Raw genomic sequence first — 20294 nt, 5'->3', positions numbered from 1 at the left:
AGCTCCATTTTCAGATCCTTTCCAAACAGCCTAATGTTTGGCAGCATAAACAATTTTTTTTATCAATTTATTTTTCATTTCCTACTCAAAATTCTTTCTATCTCAGAAAAGATGTTTTAAAACCCATTTAAAGGTAATGAGAAAATGAAATATGAACTAGATATTCAGTGGTATATATGTTAAGCATAAGAAAAGGTTTTGGTGAATGGTCATGGCTGGCTTTACCACTCTGCATCCTGTTCAATTTGGTTGAATTTCCCTGTGTCTTTTAGACGTGTCTGTCTGTTTTTGCATCTGCGAGGGGTGGGGGAGGTACTGACAGTATGAGGAGGGTCGTAGAGTACATTTTCACACTAAAATGTGGTCTGAAACATCAATGACAAAATTTCAGCTGCAACAAAGCCTACACTTTTCCATTTGAATTTCATAAATATGCTTTTCTAATGAGTATTGTTTCCCGATGTTCATACTTTTGTTTCTTCATGCTAAGAATATGAGTTGATTGTGTAAAAAGATGCACCTAACATCTGGGAGTGTTTGCTTTTATTTGGAACAAGCTTTCCATATGCTATTCTTTTGCAAGTATGGTATCTGGCTAAATAGTCACAGAAAGCAGTGTGGATTCAGTGGCCTAATTTCCCCTTTATTACAATCTAATAAACACGAATTGATGTGGTATTAGATGTCTGCATTCACTCATCGATTCAACACATATTTTTCCTATCTGCATTGCTTTTCCTTGTCTTCCACCCCAGGTTAATGTGTCAGTTCTTTCAGAACCCAGCATTTCTACCAGGCCCATTTTGTTCATGTCAACCCCTCTTCTCATGTGATGACTGTCTTCCTAAACACCTCCACATAGAATTATTTTTCCCTGGCCAAAAATGGAAGCTTTTCATTGGATTTTTTCCCCATTTGTACAAAATGGCAATCATCAGATGACATGAGATTCATAAAAACTGACTCAATAAATGCACAAATTGGAGAGAATCCTTTAAAGAATTTAGAGGATCTACAGTGTGTTTGGGTCACACTTATCCTTTCATTTTGTCTTGATCACCACACCAGTGATTAAAAACTGACAGAGCTACTGTCTACCCAGTTGTACATGTTGATATTTCTCACATTTGACAAAATAAGAAGTAGATCAAATATGGGTAATCTTAATATCTTAAACTATAGCTTTTAGTAAAGTTAGTCTTTTGTCAACTCTGGTGTTTTTTTGGGGAGGGGGGTCTGGTCGTGGGGCCTGAACTCTAGGCCTGGGTGCTGTCTCTCAGCTCTTCAGCTCAAGGCTAGCTCTCTACCACTTTAGCCACAGTGCCACTTCTGGCTTTTTTCTTTTTGCTTATGTGGTGCTGAGGAATTGAACCCAGGGCCTCATGCATGCAAGGCAAGCACTCTACCACTGAGCCACCTTCCCAGCCCCTCAACTCTGGTTTTTAAGGCTTGGAATATACACTTTTGGAAAATTTTAGAAAGTTAATTAATTAACGTAGGCAAAAGCTGTAGGTTTAACGATCCTGTTCCTATTGCAAGTAAGAATAACTAGTGAAAAGGTGAATAAATTAATTAGTATTTGTAAGTTAAAAATGTGTAAGATTTGAATGGCATTGAATTATGATTTGAAGATGATTGTCTCATGAAGAAAAGGTTAAAATTACTCTCTTTTGCTTTAAATTCACAAAGAACCGAAAAGAATATCAATAAGGAAATGGAAAAACATTCAAAGGAACCACTGTCTTACTTATAAATCACTTGCAACATGTTAAGATAAATAATCAATACTAATACCTAATTAATGTTTTGCTTTAAAGCAATAGTCATGAGTTTATTGAGTTGATCTCTTAACAATTTATATGGTAAGGAAATTAGCAATATAACAAAATAATTGTCATAATCTTTACAGATATCTCTCCTACTTGTAATTATTTGTTTATATTTTGGCATAAAGCATAATAATACTAATTGATATTCAATTAATATTTCTGAATCACATTAATTTGTATCATGATTTGAATGATATTGTATCCATTGGATCTTCTAATCTAACTAGCCATTACTTAAGCTATTATTCCAGGTTTTAAGACAGGAAAAGTAAAATCTGTTCAAGGTCACAAAAGTAACATACTGAACTCTAGACTAAAACATGTCTTTTTTATTCATTATAGCAGCAAAGCAGCAAAGATGGAGGGGCAAGAAGAGAAGAGGGGCTGGATAGAAGAGAGAGGGCAGAGAGAGAGAGAGGAAGAAAGAGTAAATGCTTCATTATCTGCATGCCATTGTTTTATAATTTTTAAATTGCAGTATGAAAATAATTGTTCCATAATTACTAACATGCAAACTGTAAGGCATATAAGCCTTATAACTCTTACACTTACCTAATAAAAACTGACTTTATTTATCATCCACCTATTTGTCTACTCTTTTAGGTAATCATTTATATAAAATTTTTGAGAAAAATTTTAGTGAAATACACAAATATATATATAAATAAGACTATCAAGTTAATACTTCATAATCTGAATTTCTAGTAATATAATTTTTATTGTGAAAATATTGTACAAAGGGGTTACAATTACATGAGCAAGGTATAATGAGTACATTTCTTATCAAGCATTGTTGCCTCCTCCTTTGTTTCCCCTTCTCATTCCTTCCCATCCCCTTTTCCCCCACTCCCCACCCTCCACCTCCAGCCAAAGTAGTAAAGTTCGTTTTTTCGACATATGGACTTGTACATCTAATTGTTGCAATGGGTCCACCTGTATCTCTATTTAAACGATTTGTTTTTGCCCTTTCCCTCCACAAATTATACCAACATCAAATACAGTGAGAGCAGGGGTTATACCATGGGGGAGGGACATACAAAGCAACAAAGAAATCATCTTATAAATATGTTAGAAAAAATCGCATGAAAGAAAGAACATTTGAATACTTATCTTGGGATTCATTTCACCTAACATCAACTTATCTGATCTTTTCTGCTTGACTCAGACATATACTAGTTATTGCAAATAAGGGAAACCATGGGACCTATGTTTCTTTGGGCCTGGCTTACTTCACTTAATATAACTCTTTCCAAGTCTTTCCATTTCCTAACAAATGGGGCAATGTCATTCTTTCTGATGGAGGCATAGAATTCCATTGTGTGTATGTGTGTGTGTGTGTGTGTGTGTGTGTGTGTGTGTGTGTATATATATACATATATATATAAATATTGAAACAAAATGTGTTTGAAAGCTAAAGCCATTACATAGAGGGCTTGAAGAATTGTGTTCTTGTTGACACAACTATCCTTAAATAGGCATTCTATATATTTCAGGAATGTGAATTTTTGATGCAATTTAGGTTTCAGCTTGTCACTTGGTTATTTAATAAAGATATTTTATGGGAGTCAAAATGGTATGTGTTTTGAAGTCAAAATATTATATAAGGAAAATTAAGATGATCATCACAAAGTTAAAGCATGTGATATTTCTATTTTAATTTCAACTGACCATGTAACATTTGGGAAGGTCATTTGACTTTTTTGAGCCTCAATTTGGGGTACATATAACCATAATAGCCTATATCATCCCTTGCCTACTTTCTAAAGTTGTATGGATGATTATATTAAACAATACAAGTAGATATTTTTGACAAGTTTTCCTTAAACAGGACATCATTTATGACATTGTATTACCAAGGCAACAGTTATTTATTCACAAATTGATATAATCTTGAAGGAAAGAAACACCAGACCATCATCACAATTAATGAGAACAGAGCGATTATTCCCCGAAGAGATGTATTCCGATTTATACAGCAAGAATGAAAAATAAGCAAGCTACCAAAAATGCAAACATGGGAATTATCCCAGTAATATTTATTTTGCGGTTCCACTAGAAGCTTAAGATTAATACCAGTGTGTTTTTCTTACATAACTATGTGACATTACTGAATGTGTAATTCTAAATTCCCTGTCCTAAAAGACCCCAGGTGACCTAATAAACTTCAAGCTCATGTACATCACAATCTAATGAGAGAGAGAGAGAGAGAGAGAGAAGGTGATTCTGTTGAGTTCAGAGCCCAGAGAGAAGAACTTACAGGACAACATGTCCAAGTGGACGCACTTCATTGTTTAATGGCTTCCACCGGAGGAGGTGTCAACTTGGTGTAAAAAATTTAAAAAATTAGTCACTTCAATTTTAATCCCTGGCTCAATGAGAGCAGAGGAAAGATGTCTCTAAATGATGGAGACTGTTGCTATAGCATCTTCCTTCTAGATTCCTGCCCCCTTCTCCTCCTCCAACGCAGGCACAATTTGTACCCTTACGTTTTCTTTCAAGAGCCAGGCACATTTCCAGAATCCAGGACTCAAGTGGTAGGATGTCTAAACCACGTCCTAACTGGACCTGGTAGGGAGATTCCATAAGTCTGATGCCATTAAGTTTCTCCAAACAGACTCATCTTTGCAGATATAACCGCAGGACAGCAAACAGACCCAGGGAGAATTTGAGTTCCCCCTTCCCATCCACAAATTTCATTGGCCCGCTGCACAAGCTTAGTCAGAATCACCCTGCCTGCCACACAACCGGATTCCATTCAGCACTCGCAGACGTGGACAGCTCCTTCAACGCGCGGCTCTCGCCTCTGCAGTCAGCAGTAAGGTTCCTCCAGCAGTGGCTGGTGCGGCACCGACACGCTGAGCGCTCCTGGCTCCTTCCCTCCTCCCTCTAGGCCCCCTCCCTGTGCTCACTCCGGCCCACTCCAGTGGCGGCGACTTTGAGGGATTCCCTTTCCGGGCGGCCTCTGCAGTAGCACAGCTGGCCTCATTAGCTGCAATTGCAAGCATGGATCTCCGAAGAAGAGCGTTTCTCGGCAGTGAGGGACTCCCAGTGCTTCTGATGCTGTTCCGTAAGTAGTGTTTGGGAGATACCCGAGGGCTTGATGCTCTCATTACTGAGAGGGGGATCCGCATAGTAAAGGCACAGATTAAAAATCTGGACTTGATGGTTTTTTTTTGGGGGGGAGGGTCTTTTTCTTTATAATGGAGGGGGGGATGGGGAACTCCTTGCTAGTGGCAGAGAACTACTATCAGAGCCACACACCTGTATGGTATATCTCAGAGAGAGAGAGAGAGAAAGCGCACTGGACAGACTGGTTTTGTGGGTTTCCAGCATTCAGCATTGGCAAGAAACATTTGGCTTTAAACCCCCAGGAGATTATATATATATATATATATATATATATATATATATATATATATATATTTGGTAAGCCGTCTGTGTTCCAAATGAACACGAATTCAAAAAATACATTTTATATTGGTTATAAACCAACAACCATAGAATTGAATTTGTTAGCTCCAGGTTGCAAAGAAAAGCTTTGCCAAGCTCACAGTTGCTAGCCGGGAACTTTGTCGCAAGGAAGCCTCAGACCCATATCGGCTCCTGCTCTGCACTGTAGTTCCCTAGACGCGTGGGCTGGCTGAGCCCTAAACTGACCATATGGCTTTGTTTGTTCCGCAGATACAGTGGCTCAAATCATAGCAGAACAAGAGGTGGAAAACCTTTCTGGACTTTCCACTAACCCTGAAAAAGATATATTTGTGGTGCGAGAAAATGGGACGACGTGTCTCATGGCAGAATTTGCAGCCAGATTTATTGTACCTTATGATGTGTGGGCCAGCAATTACGTCGATGTAAGGACCCCCATCATCCCCAGCTTGGTTTTAGAGTTTGGGGCTCTAGGGCATCCTCCCTCAATGCCCCAGGAAGACCTGGGAGGGGGGCCCTCCCTTCTTGTTACACCTCTCCAGGCTGCTCCCGAATGCTGCATGGGGGTTAAAGCTTGTAACGCCTTCTGCTCGCTCTGCCTGCTTTTAAAGTAAACCCCTGTCTCTCTGCTTCCCTACTGGCCGGGTCTGCACGTAGAGAATCTAAGCGCATGTTCTCCGACCTGAGAGCGCGCGCACGCACACGCGCAAAAGGAGCGCCCAAACCTGCAACCTAGAGTTTGGACGCACAACCTTTTACAGCCCCCCTTCCTCGGGGCTCGGCACGCTGAGGGGGCGCGGGGCATCTGTGTTCCCAGCTGATCACAGAACAGGCTGACATCGCGTTGACCCGAGGAGCAGAGGTGAAAGGCCACTGTGGCCACAATGAATCGGAGCTGCAGGTGTTCTGGGTGGATCGCGCTTACACACTGAAGATGCTCTTTGTAAAGGTAATTGCCAGGCTGGGAAAGAAGAGGGGCCTTAGACTCCAAGTGGGTGTGGGTAGTAGAAACCTATGGGTTTCCTGACAAAGAAGCCATTGGAGCGATTGACCTGCTTCTCCCCTTTTTGGTTAGGAAAGTCACAACACCTCCAAAGGCCCTGAAGTGACATGGAGGATGAGTAAGGTACAGTTTGTCTACGACTCTTCGGAGAAGACCCACTTTAAAGATGCAGTCAGTGGTGAGTAGAGTCCTGCAAGGGCTGGGGAGGGAGACTGGAAAAGTGTGGACACAGCAATGAGCGCAGGCGCAGAGAAATTGCTCAAGGTCGTGGAAACCTAGGGCTTTGCTCCCCCAGGTCACCTCCAAACCTGCCCTGCTTGCTCACCAGGGTGGAAGAGATCTGAGGGCCCAGCAGTTTTCAGGCCTGATCCATGCACAAGGACTAGTCAGTAGCCCAGAGCTTGATTCTAAATGAAATAGCCCTTAGATACAGCTGTCCTCTGAGTACCTGGCTTCTAAGTAGCCTCGTGATTTGGCTTTGAAAGGATCAAGGAGGAGGACAAAGACATTTTTTTTCTTCTGCACTATTTCCTTTTCTTTTGTGTGCTAGGAAAACAAGGGGACAATGTGATTTCTCTTTTTGTCAGGTTTGGAGGGTCTTCAACATCAGACACCAGGCAATACACAGAGCACCCTATTTCCAATCATAGTCTGCACCCACCTCAGAAGGGATTCTTTACTCCATGACTTACTTTGTTAGCTTTTTCTCCACATCCCTACAACAGTTTTAAGGTGTCTCACCTGAAATGACCTTTCCAGTTCCCAAGGACCAAAAATGGTGGGGGTGGGGGGAGTTTTGGTTTTCTTTGTAACGGGAGCCAGAAAAACAATGCATCGGTCTCCTCCTTCTTTTATTCCTTTTTATTGCTGCAGTCAAAAAGGATTGTCTTTTGCTCTAGGTCAAAATTCATATTCAAGCATTTCCCCTGGTTAAATTAGCCCACTAAAGAAAGAAAGAAAAGAAAAAACTTAGTCCTGAAAAGGAGGATCACAGGCAGACATCCATCCAAAGGGCATGCCAATGTGCAAGGTGCAGGGTGCAACAAAAATGAGCCATATTTGCTTAGAAAGATGTTTTGTTCTTTGCCAAGCTAGTATGAAATGCGGGAAACTAAGTCAGTGCTCTCATGCCTTTAGAATCACTATCGTCAGGTTTCATGTACTAAAAAGGACTATGTTTTAAGTTATCGCCCTCTTTTTGTTATTTTTCAATGATCATTACGCAGTTATACTATTGCATCTTTAAGTAGTTTCAGTTATGTCCATTTATGAGTACAATTTGTCTTGATCGATGTCATCCCTTCCATCATTCTCCTCCATCTCTCCCCTCAGGTTACCTGGAATCATTTTCATATATGTATTTTGGATATAATGACAGTTTTCACCCATCCTTCCTCTCTCCATTTGTCTAACTCTCCTTCCCTTGACCTCACTCCCCACACCCCAAGTTCTAGCTTCATTTGGTTGAGCTGTAAGTTAAAAGTGTCACAACATTGGAATCCTCCACTGTGTAGATCATACTTTAGCCAATTCACTTTCGTATGTCTGCATATGACCCTCTGCAGTTTTTCATGTACTGCTCATAACTTAGATCTAACTTTCACATATGAGAGAAAACATGTGCCCTTTGACTCTCTGAGCCTGATTTACTTAATATAATTACTGATTCACTTAATATAATTTTTTCTAGGTTCCTATTGCTCTTTTTTTCAGAAAAAGAACTTCCAAATCAATATTTAAACAGAAGTCTTACTGGAATGTATTTTTTTCAGGGGTGTGTATCAAAGAGAGGAGAGACAAATGGACAAAGTCATTATATTGGATGTACATTCTGAAAATAGAACTACATAATTTGGGTACATAACTACATAATATGGGCGGGGTTCTGAGAGCTAAAGGAGAACAAAATGGGAAGGGTGAAATTGACCAAGATGTATTGCAAGTACAATAAACTGATTTGCTTAATCAAACCTCTTTATACAACAGTTTAAAGATACTACTACTACTGCTGCTGCAGCTGCAGCTGCTACTACTACTAATATCCTGGCTCAGAGCGAATGACTTTTTTTTGTTCTTTATCACCAATTGATGCCATTTCTGTAGTCACAACCCTGAGATGAAAACACAAAGGATATGAGGGGTGGAAAGTTGGAACTGACAGCAAAGTACCCACTGGGTTAGGCAATGCGTTAGGAGCAATGATGGCTCCACCAGCAAGGACCTCAACACTGCTCTGTGCTTTCCCTGCAGCTGGGAAACACACCGCCAACTCCCATCACCTTTCTGCCTTGGTCACCCCAGCTGGGAAGTCCTATGAGTGCCAGGCTCAGCAGACCATTTCTCTGGCTTCCAGCGATCCACAGAAGACAGTTACCATGATCCTATCTGCCGTTCATATCCAACCCTTTGATATCATCTCAGATTTTGTCTTCAGTGAAGGTAAGTGGGGAGTGGGGGTGGAGTGGCAAGAAATGGGGAAACAATGGCTGACTTTAAGGATGGATGAGATAGCAGCTTGTTGGGATCCCAGGATATCGCCATTTGGTTTTGTTCTGGGTTGAAATCACTCTGTCTCTGTGATAATTTTTCAAAGACTGAAAAGTCTGCAAGCTGAAATGTATCAGCTTTTCTCAGTAGTTCTTGCTTTCATATATATATATATATATATATATATACATATATGAACATATATAAAAATTTCATACAGAAATTCTAATTGCTTTATGTCTGTCTACCTTTGGGTGGGGATCAGAGGTGAACACAGCCATTCAAATGATCAAAATATAGGGGAATCCTCACAAATAACAACTACTATCATTACTTAAGGAGTCCACCTTTCATAAAATGAAGCTTCTAGTCAACCTTATAACAAATAGATTGCACCTACAACTACTTTGTGATTATTCAGAAGGCATCTGAGAATTACCTTTACACTGTCCACGAAAAAGTAGCCTGGTTCTTACTTATATCTGCATTATTAGATGTCCAATTAATTCAGACTACATTAATATTCTGAAGCTGAGGATTCAATTAATAGAGACTTCCAAATGCTTATATGCCCAGGCAAAGAAAAATGCAATGTATTTACTAATCTCATACTACACTTTACTACACTTACCTGTTCTTATGGAAGAACGGGTTATTCCATTCTAATGTATTTTCTAGGGACTGAAACTAAGTAAGCTCACAGAATCAAGACCTTAACAGTTTTAAAGATCTGTTTGATTATGGAAGAAGTTTATGAAATGTAACAGTGTCTTTCTTAGACTAAAAATACTGACTATGATGGCATATTATTGATGACTAGAAATTCATTAGGAAAATACTGGACTGTGTAGTATCAGTGTCCAAGGCTCCTACCATTTTAATGGTGCTTGTGGCTTGGGGGGTTGCTGATTATTTGTATTAGGCACTTCTTTACTTCTTGGCATTCCTGGTGTTATTATTTCTGCTTTTAGTAATTCCTTATTAAAATCTAACCCCAATTCACTCTGGCTTATTTCTAAGTTGGTGCTTATAGCTGTTTACACAGACTAAGAAACCAAATGGATATTTAAAATTGTGCACCAAGAACAAAAAATAAGTACTGAATAAGAACCAGAGCTGCTTTGCTTTCAATAAGACTCATTGCTTGAAGTTAATTATATCTTGTGTTTAACAAAGCAGGCTGGGGTGTGTGTGGCTCAAGTTTATGCATTTCATGGTTCTAGATAGGGAACATTGCTTGGTAAACATAATGTGTTAAACACCTGTAATTTTGCAAATGCAATTTAGTAAGCTTAAGCAAATTATACTTGTCTCATCTAAGCTTTCCTGGCTAATAATTGGTGTACTCACTCTTGTGTGGTGCCTTGAGGCTCAAGCCTTGACCCTCCTGGGAGAGGGGAAGCTTTATTCAATACTGCTGGATTTTCTATCTTGGTGTAGCAGGTGATCTTTTGTTCTGAGCTTCTCCTAACTGAGTCTTTTAATACCTGCCTCCTACTGTGTTTTTAAAGAGATCATTATATTCCATTTATTGGAATGTCAAAGGTTCATTTTTTTAGGTACCTTTGCAGGTTTTGTTACTGGGAATCCATTTCCCAGAATATGAATTCAGGGAGCTTCCAACGTCCTGCAGATGCCTGTGTGTGAGTGGAGTATGAGTGCTGTCTGCTCTTACGTCTACACATGGACTGCATGTATGAGTGTGTGTGTGTGTGTGTGTGTGTGTGTGTGTGTGTGTGTGTGTGTTTGAATATGGCTATGGTTCAGTGCAGCATAAGGGTTTGTCATGAAGAGCGTATTCCCTGTACGTGGAGGTTGTACATGGAAGTGTCCACACTTGCCTATATAATAGGCTTGATGAGAATAGGGTCCGTGAACTGGATTGGTAGCCACATACAGGAGCTGAGAACAGCCTAAATAGGGATTGATGTCTTTATCATAAAGGCCCTTTTGCACATTGGGCTTGTCTCCTCCACTGATTCCCCCTATGAAGGTCTCAATTAGCACATTTCTAATTGCAGCCTGCATAGGGATCTCCAGCTGCAGTGTGCACCATTGTATGGATGCTATTATGTGAACTCCGGTTCAATCAACCTTGGGGAAGGGTCTAATATGTTCCATGATGAAGTTCCAAGTGATTCTTTTAGCTCATAGAATATAGAGAGAATTTAAAGGAGGATGAGGCAGTGCCATTTAACCAGCTTTAATGGGCGGAGCTTGTACTTTAATGGGTGGAGTTGTCTGAGAAGCCCTTACAGTGTAAAAGTATACTGAGGGAGGCTTGTGGCCTAAGGACGACATTACAGAAGAAGAGGAAGGCAAGGGATTCCTGGGGAGGGGGAAGATTTATGTCTTTAGGTAGTGTTGCCGAATAGCCTAAGTCAGGGTTGGTGAGTGGGTTGGGGGATGAGTCATTAGATCAGAGAGGTTCTTAAGGCAGTGGTGGCTTGGAGCCTTGTAACTACATGGAGGAAGTAAGCCAGGCCCAAAGAAACATAGGCCCCATGGTTTCTCTTACTTGCAATAACTAGTATATGTCTGGGACAAGTAGAAAAGGTCAAAAGCTATGTACATATGACCAGATAAGATGAAGTTAAGCGGAATGAACCTCGGGATAGCGACACAAGTGGTTTTTTCTTTCTTGCTATTGTTTCTAACGTATTTATAAGGTTGTTGTTGCTTTGTATGTTCCTGCCCCAGGGTATAACCCCTGATCTCACTGTATTTGATGTCAGTATAATTTGGGGAGGGGAAGGGAAAAAACAAAATGTTTAAATAGGGATACAGGTTGACCCATTGTAACAATGTGATGTACAAGTCCCTATATTGAAAAACAAACTTTACAATTTAGGCAGGGCGGGGAGGGGGGGAAGTGCAGTTGTGGAGGTGGGAGGGCAGGGATGGTAGGGGAAAAACAACGGAGGAGGCAACAATGCTTGATAGGAAATGTACTCATTACCTTACTCATGTAACTGTAACCCCTCTGTACAGTATTTTCACAATAAAAAAACTTATTTTAAAAAAAGGTATATACAAAAGCAGGCAGGCTCTAAATGGCTAAACATTTCATATTCGGACTATTAAAGAAAAATATTTGGATTTGATACCAACAAGCTTTTGAGCTAATGGGTCTCAGCTTGCAGTAGAGAAATAAACAGCTAGCATATCGAAACCACCTTTGGCTCATTTATGACACAGGCTGGATGGCAATGATCACCCAGCAGTTCAAGGCACGCCATGTTTCTCCGCTGAGGTTAATTTAACTTGCCCTTCTTCAATCAATTCACACTATGTCCCTATGAAGGCTTGGGCGATTTCTAGCAGTAAAGGGCTGGGAAATTCCTCACTAGGAAGGATAGAACCAACCTGAGGAATTGTAATGGTTTGAATTAAGTGAAACTTTGACAGATAATGTCAGGAAAAAAAAAAACATTACAGATCATGAAAGCTGCCACTGTGCCTCTTCGTTGAAATCCACCACCAACAGTCTTAACCTTTTTTTATAATTCTCAGAGGGATAAAGAGCCAAACAAACTTGTGTGAATATTAAATGTACCCATATATGTGTAAAATGTAGGCCCAAGGAGACCCTGACTTCATGAGCTGTGAAGTGAACCTAGTTGTTTTTTTAATATATATATATATATTTATTGTAAAGATATTGTTCAGAGGGTTTACAGTTATATGAGCAAGGTAATGAGTCCATTTCCTATTGAGCATTGTTATACCCTCCTTTATATTTCCCCTACCATCCCTTTCCTTGACAACTACTATACCACTACATCCTCAGGCCCTATGAGCTTAAGATGGTTCCTAGCAGTGAGATTGGGAGATGCTACCCATGGAAAACTGTTGTAGTGGAAATGAATACAGCTTATCTTTCTCTGTATGCCATCCACAAGACAAGGCTGTGTGTCAAGCCTTGGTAAGTGTTATGTAGATCAGTGATTTACCTGGCAATTTTCAACCAAGAAAGGTGCTACCCTGGATCTTTGCTCAACAGGGCCTCCAGAGTCAGCAAAGGGGAAAGAAATCCAATCCAGTTATGAACACAGCTGAGAACTGTGTTGATAACTTCAAGACAGAGCCTCAGCATAGGGCCTGTTAGCCAGACAGCAGAACTCCATGTTGAGGTACTGTCCTCCAGAAACGGTGTAGGGCATTTCTCAGAATCATTCCTCTTAAAACTGTGGTCTCTACTCACCACAGTCATTCATTATTGGCTATTTTATGGATGTTAATGTTCTGGGAGTTCTATCTGTCTTATCACTAAAATCCTCTGGCTCTGTATAGATATGATAAATGCCACAAAGAAAGAATGGGCATTGTCTGTATCTGTTACACTTAAGCCCAAGGATATGAGAAAGGTGAAGAGTGCATATGATGTATGTCTTATTCTTAGCATATGGTGACATCCAATAGTAATTGCTTTTATCATTGCTAATTTCCAGTGCTTACATCTCAATAACATCATTTTTTTTCAAACTCAGTGCCTGGGCACTGTCCCTGAGCTTCATTTGCTCAAGTTTGTCACTCTACTACTTGAGCCACAGCACCACTTCAGGCTTTTTCTGTGTATGTGGTACTGAGGAATCAAACCCAGAGCTCCATGCATGCTTTGCAAGCACTCTATCTCTAAACTATTTTCTCAGCCGCATTTTTTTTGTTTTTTTAAAAAATACGATTTTGGGGGCTGGGAAAGTGGCTCAGTGGTAGTGTGCTTGCCTTGCATGCATGAGGCCCTGGGTTTGATTCTTCAGAACTACATAAGCAGAAAAAGCCTGAGGTCGTGCTGTGGCTCAAGTGGTAGAGTGCTAGCTTTAAGCTAAAGAGCTGAGGGACAGCACCCAGGCCCAGAGTTCAAAGTCCCACGACTGGCAAAAAAAAAAAAGATTTTATTGTTATTAAGATGTTATACAGAGGGGCTATCATTTTATAAGTCAGGTAATGAATGTATTTCCTTTTTAGACAATGTCACCCCTTGCTTCACTTTCCCCTAGTTTCCCCTTCCCATCGCCACCCACAAATTGTATAGCTCCATTTTCCACAATGCATACCGAATGCAATGAGTCTAAATGCAATTTGGAATTCTCTTCAACTATGAATGTAGGTAGCAAACTGTACTCGTGTTAGCAGTACTGTCACTTTGTTACCAATAGAAATGCAGCTCATGCCTGTAATCCTAACTATTCTGGAGACAGAATGAAACTTGAGGAGTAAAAGCCACAAACACACACACACACACACACACACACACACACACACACACACACACACACACAAATCTAGAGTAAAAGCCACAAAGCTAGCTTGGTCAGAAAATTCCATAAGACTCTTATCTCTAATTAAGAACCAAAAAATAAGCCAGAAGTGGAGTTGTTGCTCAAAAGGTGAAGTATTAACCTTAGTAAAAAAAAAAACTAATGGACAATACCCAGGTCCTGTGTCTAAACTCCAGTACCAATGTGTGGGCATACACATCTTCCCACAAAATCGCTTTATTTCAAAACTACAGTGGCTATTGTAGCCATGACTAGATCTTTTGAAAATTAATTTATCTTATTGTTATTATAGAAGTGATATACAGAGGAATTACAACTACATGAGTCAGATAATGAGTATATTTCCTTTCATAGTGTCTTCTGTTCCCTCATTCTTTCCCAGTGCCACCCTCCCATCTCCACCCACAAGTTGTATAGTTCACTTTCATCAGTGTCAAGAGAGCTCCACTGCTATACTTTTTCACCCTTTTCCCTTGATTTCTGTTTCCTCCTCCCACCCTCACAAAGATATACATGTGAATACACCATACCTAGTTAACAAAGACAGAAACATCAAAAGCTAAAAAAATAAAAATAAAAATGAAAGGGTGGAAAAAGAAGTCTCTGGTTTCCATATCTTGGAGTTCATTTCAGTATGCATATTATTTTATATGAATATGAAGAGACACTTAGGCATTGTGCCTTTGTGTTTCTCTCCTAAAATTATCCACTCTCTGTCTTACTGTGTATGAGCTCCTAGAATCCTGTATAATTTGTCAAATCCCAGTGCATTTTAAATCTAATTTCCATATATCAGAGAGAATATGTGCCATTTGTCTCTTTGAGTTTGCCTTACCTGACTTAATATGATTTGTTCTAGTTCCACCCACTCCCTGCAAATGACATTATTTTTCTCTTTCAAATGGCAGTGTAAAATTCTACTGTGTATAGGTACCACATTTTTTGGATCCATTCATCTATTGTGGGATATCTGGGTTGTTTCTATACCTTGGCGATTGTGAATAGTGCTCTGCCACTTATTTTTAATAGCTTATAAAATATAGGTTTTTTTTAAAGTTATAGGAGTCTATAACCAGTCCTGTAGAAAGACATGAAATGCTTTCCTCTTTCCTGCCACATCTGACAGCAGAGAGATACTTATCTAGCAAATCTGTCTTTCCATCAATCCAGGAATCATTTAGATATCAGAGCGCTCCAAAACAGCAGTTATCTTGGTTCTTTGCCCATCCTGATGATGTTCATTTGGAGTATAATGAAGAGCTCATGTAGTTTGTCTCAGAGAGTCAATACAGCTTTAAAATGCCATGGTCATCAAACAAAACAGAGTAAAAGCCACATCTATCCACCAGAGCTAAATGTACTCATTACCTTGCTCATGTAACTATAACCCCTCTGTACAGCATTTTTACAATAAAAGGTACAAAAATATGCATCATGATTTTGGTGCATATACAAAGTTTATAATTGAGGCAAAGGGAACTGGTCACAAGTGAGTACTTAGCTGTCTAACTCACCTTTATTGGTTTTCTCAGTGACTTGGCTGGTAGTCACCTTTTCCAGCCATAGACCACTCACCCAGGCCTCTGTGTCATGCATTCTGGAGGGGAGCCCATCCAGAGCAAAGGTCACTTCCCCATAGGCTAGAGGTGGGTAAGGATTCAGATGTCCTGAAGTATCCTAAGCCAGATGTAGCCTGGACTAAGCCAAGAGATGTTCTTCTCTCTGGGAGGGAGCTGGTGCCTTTCTTGTTTCGTAATCTGTAGGTGGTATTTTCTTGTAGAGGATTTTAACTTGGGAATTCATGGGGTTTGTGGATATAATTTAGGAGGAGTGTAAATCTCAGTGAGAGAAATTTCCATCCTTGCTTTTGCAAATCTCTGGTTTATAAATGATGCTCATACCTGACAGTACTATTAACAGTACCTATGACGTGGTATCCAAGAGAAATGATAAATATTCGCCTTGTGTTAGTTTATCCATATCTTGAGAAGGAGTTATTTATATCTTATTACTTAGTCCTCACAGCTAAAATACATATATACCAAAAAAGAAGTATATAGAGTGCTATATCTCAAATTATTTTTAAAAAGTCAAATATGTGAACGTCAGTTGTCTTATGTCCTTATGTCATTTTGTGGCCAATAGAAGCATTATTCTGAGTACATACACACAATTTCATTACAACTACACCAACATACTACCACCTCTGTTTTGGTGGGTCATCATTAGCATTGTTTTACATGGAAGAAAGTAGGACAGAGACTAAATTATTATGTTTTAGCTTTTTAACATAACACTGTAACAAAGTAACACAATCAACCTAAAAGAAGGCCAGGCCAGGTTTATTTTGACTCAAAGTTTTAGAAGTTTGGACCCTGTTTCTTTGGGCCTATGGCAGTACAGTACATCATGGTAGAAGAATGCATAGTGGGCGCTTCTCCATCTCATGGTGTCTGGGAAGTGACAGACAAAGACAAAGGGTTGGAGTTCCAACAGGCTTTTCAAGGGCACACTTCCAATGGTCTTACTTCCTCCAAACATGCTTTATTTACCCCCTCAAGTATCTACCACTTCCCAATTGTTCCATTGGATAAGAGCCAAGAGTTGAACACCTGGGCCATTGGAAGACATTCTAGATATGTCCTGGAATATAGAGGCAGAGTTTGGAAGCACTGGTCTCTCAGGCTTCAGGAATGCATGCTCTGCTTCTACAGTATTGAACTTGTCTAAAGTTCTCAGGGACAGTTTTGCACAGTCGAGAATATTTTAAGTTTTAAGTAAACACTCCAGACATCCTATTATGTATGATCCCAAAGAGTCAGGGCAGCTCTCCATAATCAACATAACAATATAGGTGTTTCCTTCCAGGACACATGTATCTTCGTGATAAGTAGGACAGATGAGAACTGCAGGCAGCCTCAATTGAAGTCAGGTTGTTGCCAAATGAATGATACCATAGTACTTATAATATTCAGAATGTTGTAAAGGTTGGGATGGAGAAAGGGAGAAAGAACTCACAAAGCCCCTTATATTTGCCTGCTTAACAGATAGGGCTGAAAAACAAAGGAGGATTTGGTTTTCTTATGATCCTTGATACCTTCTTCTTTGTATTATTTTCACATATCCATAGTTTGGCATTTTCCTTTTTTATGATGTTAGTTCAAGTTTGTTCCTAAAGCAACAAATGACTATTTTTTGAAAAATAAATGATGTTAATAGCTCCCTGCCCCTCTCTCAAACACACACACACACACACACCACCTAGTATTCATCATCTAGTTTCATTTCTATCTTTCTTAAGGGCTGGGGTCTGAGGTATTATTCCTTCCATCCAAATTATTATCCATCTGGGAAAACTCTTTTTGTGCTGAAGCTCTGAAGACTTTCAGACTTAAAAGAAGTGTGGTGCTGGAGGCTTATGGCTGCAATGCTAGCTCTTGAGAGTCTGAGAATAGGAAGATCATGGTATTCCAAGATACATGAGAGGCTGAGACACGGAGGGTCATGGTAAGAGGCCAACTAGGCAGAAAACTCTACCAAGCTCTCCCTCCATTCGCCATGGATGGGAAGATGGACAGGTGGCAGAAAGCTATAATCCCAGCAATGATGGTAAACCTACAAGGAGGCCAATTGCTGCTCCAACAAGTGCCTGGGCAGAAAGTAAGATTCAATCTTAAAAATAACCAATGTAAAACATGGCTGGAGGTATGGCTCAACGATACTACATTAGTCTACAAGCTTGAAGCCCTGAGTTCAGATCATAGTAACACCAAAAAAACCCAAGAAAACAAAAGCAGGTTATTTTGTAGCTATGATTCATAAATTTGGTGAAAAAATATCTAGCTACCCACAAGGAGCAAATGAACCTGAGAAAATATAATCTGGTCAGCCATATAAACTATCTGACCATTAGAAAGTAACCTAGAGATATAGGTCATTAAACTATCTTGAGTTTTAGTGTTGGAATGCTGAAACATTTTCTTTCTTGATCTAGATGGTAGTTACATAGGATATTAATTTGTGAATTTTCATCAACCACTATTACTTTAAATATTAGTTTAATTCACATATATTAAAATGTAGAATAACTTTAACATATATGTGTATTTTTCATTGCATGTTGGAAGTATAAAAAGTTAAAAAATGGACAGTTTAATCACTTTTACTCATGCTTAGAATCAGATAAACATCACATATGTAGGCATGGTGGCACAAGCCTATAATCCCAGCATTCAGAGGGAGACTGAAGTCCAGAGGATTACAATTCAAGTTCACTTTGGACAACAAAGCAAGACCCTGGCCCCAAAAGCAAAGTAAAAACACAAAACGAAGCATTGCCTAAACCAAGATATGACAACTGCCAATTCAATGAAAATTTCTCTTGATTCTTTCTGGATATAAGTTCTTTACTGATTGGATATATTTCAGTTCCTTCCACTGTGATGGACATTTTGGCTCTTTCTAGTTTATATTTTCAATAAAAGTCCTGTGAATATATATATATATATACACATATATATGTATATATACATATATATATGTGTGTGTGTGTGTGTGTGTGTGTGTGTGTGTGTATATATATATATATATATATATATATATATATATATATATATAGTTTGTCATTGGGCTTGAACTCTGGGCCTGATGCTGATCTTGGTCTCCTTTGCAGAAGCCCAGCACTTTACCACTTTGAGCCACAGGTCCATTTCCAGTTTCTTTTCTTTTCTTCTTTTTTTTCCCCTTTTTTGTCAGTCCTGGGGCTTGAACCCAGGGTCTGGGCATTGTCCCTGAGCCTCTTTTGCTCTAGGCAAGCACTTTACCACTTGCGTCATAGTGCCATTTCTGGCTTTTTTCTGTTTATGTGGTACTAAGGAATTGAACTCAAGACTTCATGCATGCTAGGCAAGCACTCTACCACTAAGCCACATTCTCAGCCTCCTTGAGAGACTCTTTTATCTCTATTTCTAGCTTACTTGTCATATAATTGTGACTCCGAATGTTTTGATTAGAGCTAACCAATTTTCTTCTTTACTATTTCAGAGCATAAATGCCCGGTGGATGAGCGAGAGCAATTGGAAGAAACCTTGCCCTTGATTTTGGGCCTTATCTTGGGCCTCGTCATTGTGGTAACGCTTGCCATTTACCATGTTCACCACAAAATGACTGCCAACCAAGTGCAGATTCCTCGGGACAGATCCCAGTACAAGCATATGGGCTAGATGCCTGTAGAGCATGCCTTCCTGTGCTCTGTCCCCCAATTGGATCAGGTAGAACTAACAAAGGCACTTTTCCACCTTGTATACAGGATACACCAACATAGCTCCACTCCCACAGGCCTGGGCATCTGAGGCTCCCTTGGCCTGCTTCCATGCTTAAACCCAGGGATGGGGGGAGGGGTGGCTCTGAACCCATGGGATGAATGGTAATTTCTCAGTTTCTCTCTTCGTGTTGGGAAATAAGAGGGCGGGGAGGAGAGCCAGCCAGCTTTGATGCTCATGATGGCTTGGATTTGACTCTCTACAAGAGGCATCTGGCCCTGATGTTTAGGGATTGGAAATATACTTCCTCTGGAATGAGACTTCTTTAGATTCAGAGGAATCGTGGGTGCTTTGCTCCCTTGGCCTCAGTCAGCTTACCTATACAGATTTCAATGCACACAAAACACAACCTCATGCTCCCTGCAGCAAGACCCCTGAAAGTGATCCATGCTTCTTGCTGGCATTCTGCATGTCTAGTGATTGTCTTGGGAATGATTCACTGCTACCTGCACCAATGACTGTAGCACAAGAACCTGTCTAATGCAACTATGCACTGTTCTTTGGGATTCATAATTTGTCAGGTCCAAGGTAATGGGACCTAAAGAATCAATTCATGTGACTTTGTTTTCTGAAAATGAATTAAAACATACTACTCTCTGGCTTTTGGCTGCTTTCTTAGAACAATATTGCAAAATTAAAAAAAAAGTTTCTTTGGCATGCAGGGGGCAAAAATGAGAGAGTTGGATTTTATTTTCACTTTCTGCAAGAGGAAAGGAAACGTGTTAGTCAGCTTACCATGATTGCAACCAATATCTGAAAAAGCAACTTATAACAAAAGAAAGATTTAATTCCGCTCATGATCCTCAGCTTTGTTGTTTTGTTTCTATGACAGCCTAGTACATCATGAGAGAAGCACATGACCTGGATGGTTTCTTGACCTCACAGAGGCTGGGAAACACAGTGAGGTGGGGAAGACAGGGCTATGTTCCAATATCTCCATCAG

At 39.9% G+C, this 20294-nt stretch overlaps 1 protein-coding gene across 1 annotated transcript; it reads left to right on the top strand.

Moving 5' to 3' along the window:
• Nucleotides 1-4832: 4832 nt before the first annotated feature.
• On the top strand, nt 4833-19252 carry Lamp5 (lysosomal-associated membrane protein family, member 5). Its single transcript, XM_013010839.1, has 6 exons — nt 4833-4896; nt 5511-5683; nt 6076-6207; nt 6334-6439; nt 8512-8700; nt 19074-19252. Exons 1-6 carry the CDS (start codon nt 4833-4835, stop codon nt 19250-19252), a joined length of 843 nt encoding a protein of 280 aa, XP_012866293.1.
• The last annotated feature ends 1042 nt before the right edge of the window (nt 19253-20294 follow it).

The sequence above is a fragment of the Dipodomys ordii genome, unplaced genomic scaffold, assembly GCF_000151885.1.
Source record: "Dipodomys ordii isolate 6190 unplaced genomic scaffold, Dord_2.0 Scaffold13, whole genome shotgun sequence".
Classification (NCBI taxonomy): domain Eukaryota; kingdom Metazoa; phylum Chordata; class Mammalia; order Rodentia; family Heteromyidae; genus Dipodomys; species Dipodomys ordii.
The sequence above is the reverse complement of the archived record's forward strand: the minus strand, read 5'-3'. Positions and strand labels throughout refer to the sequence as shown.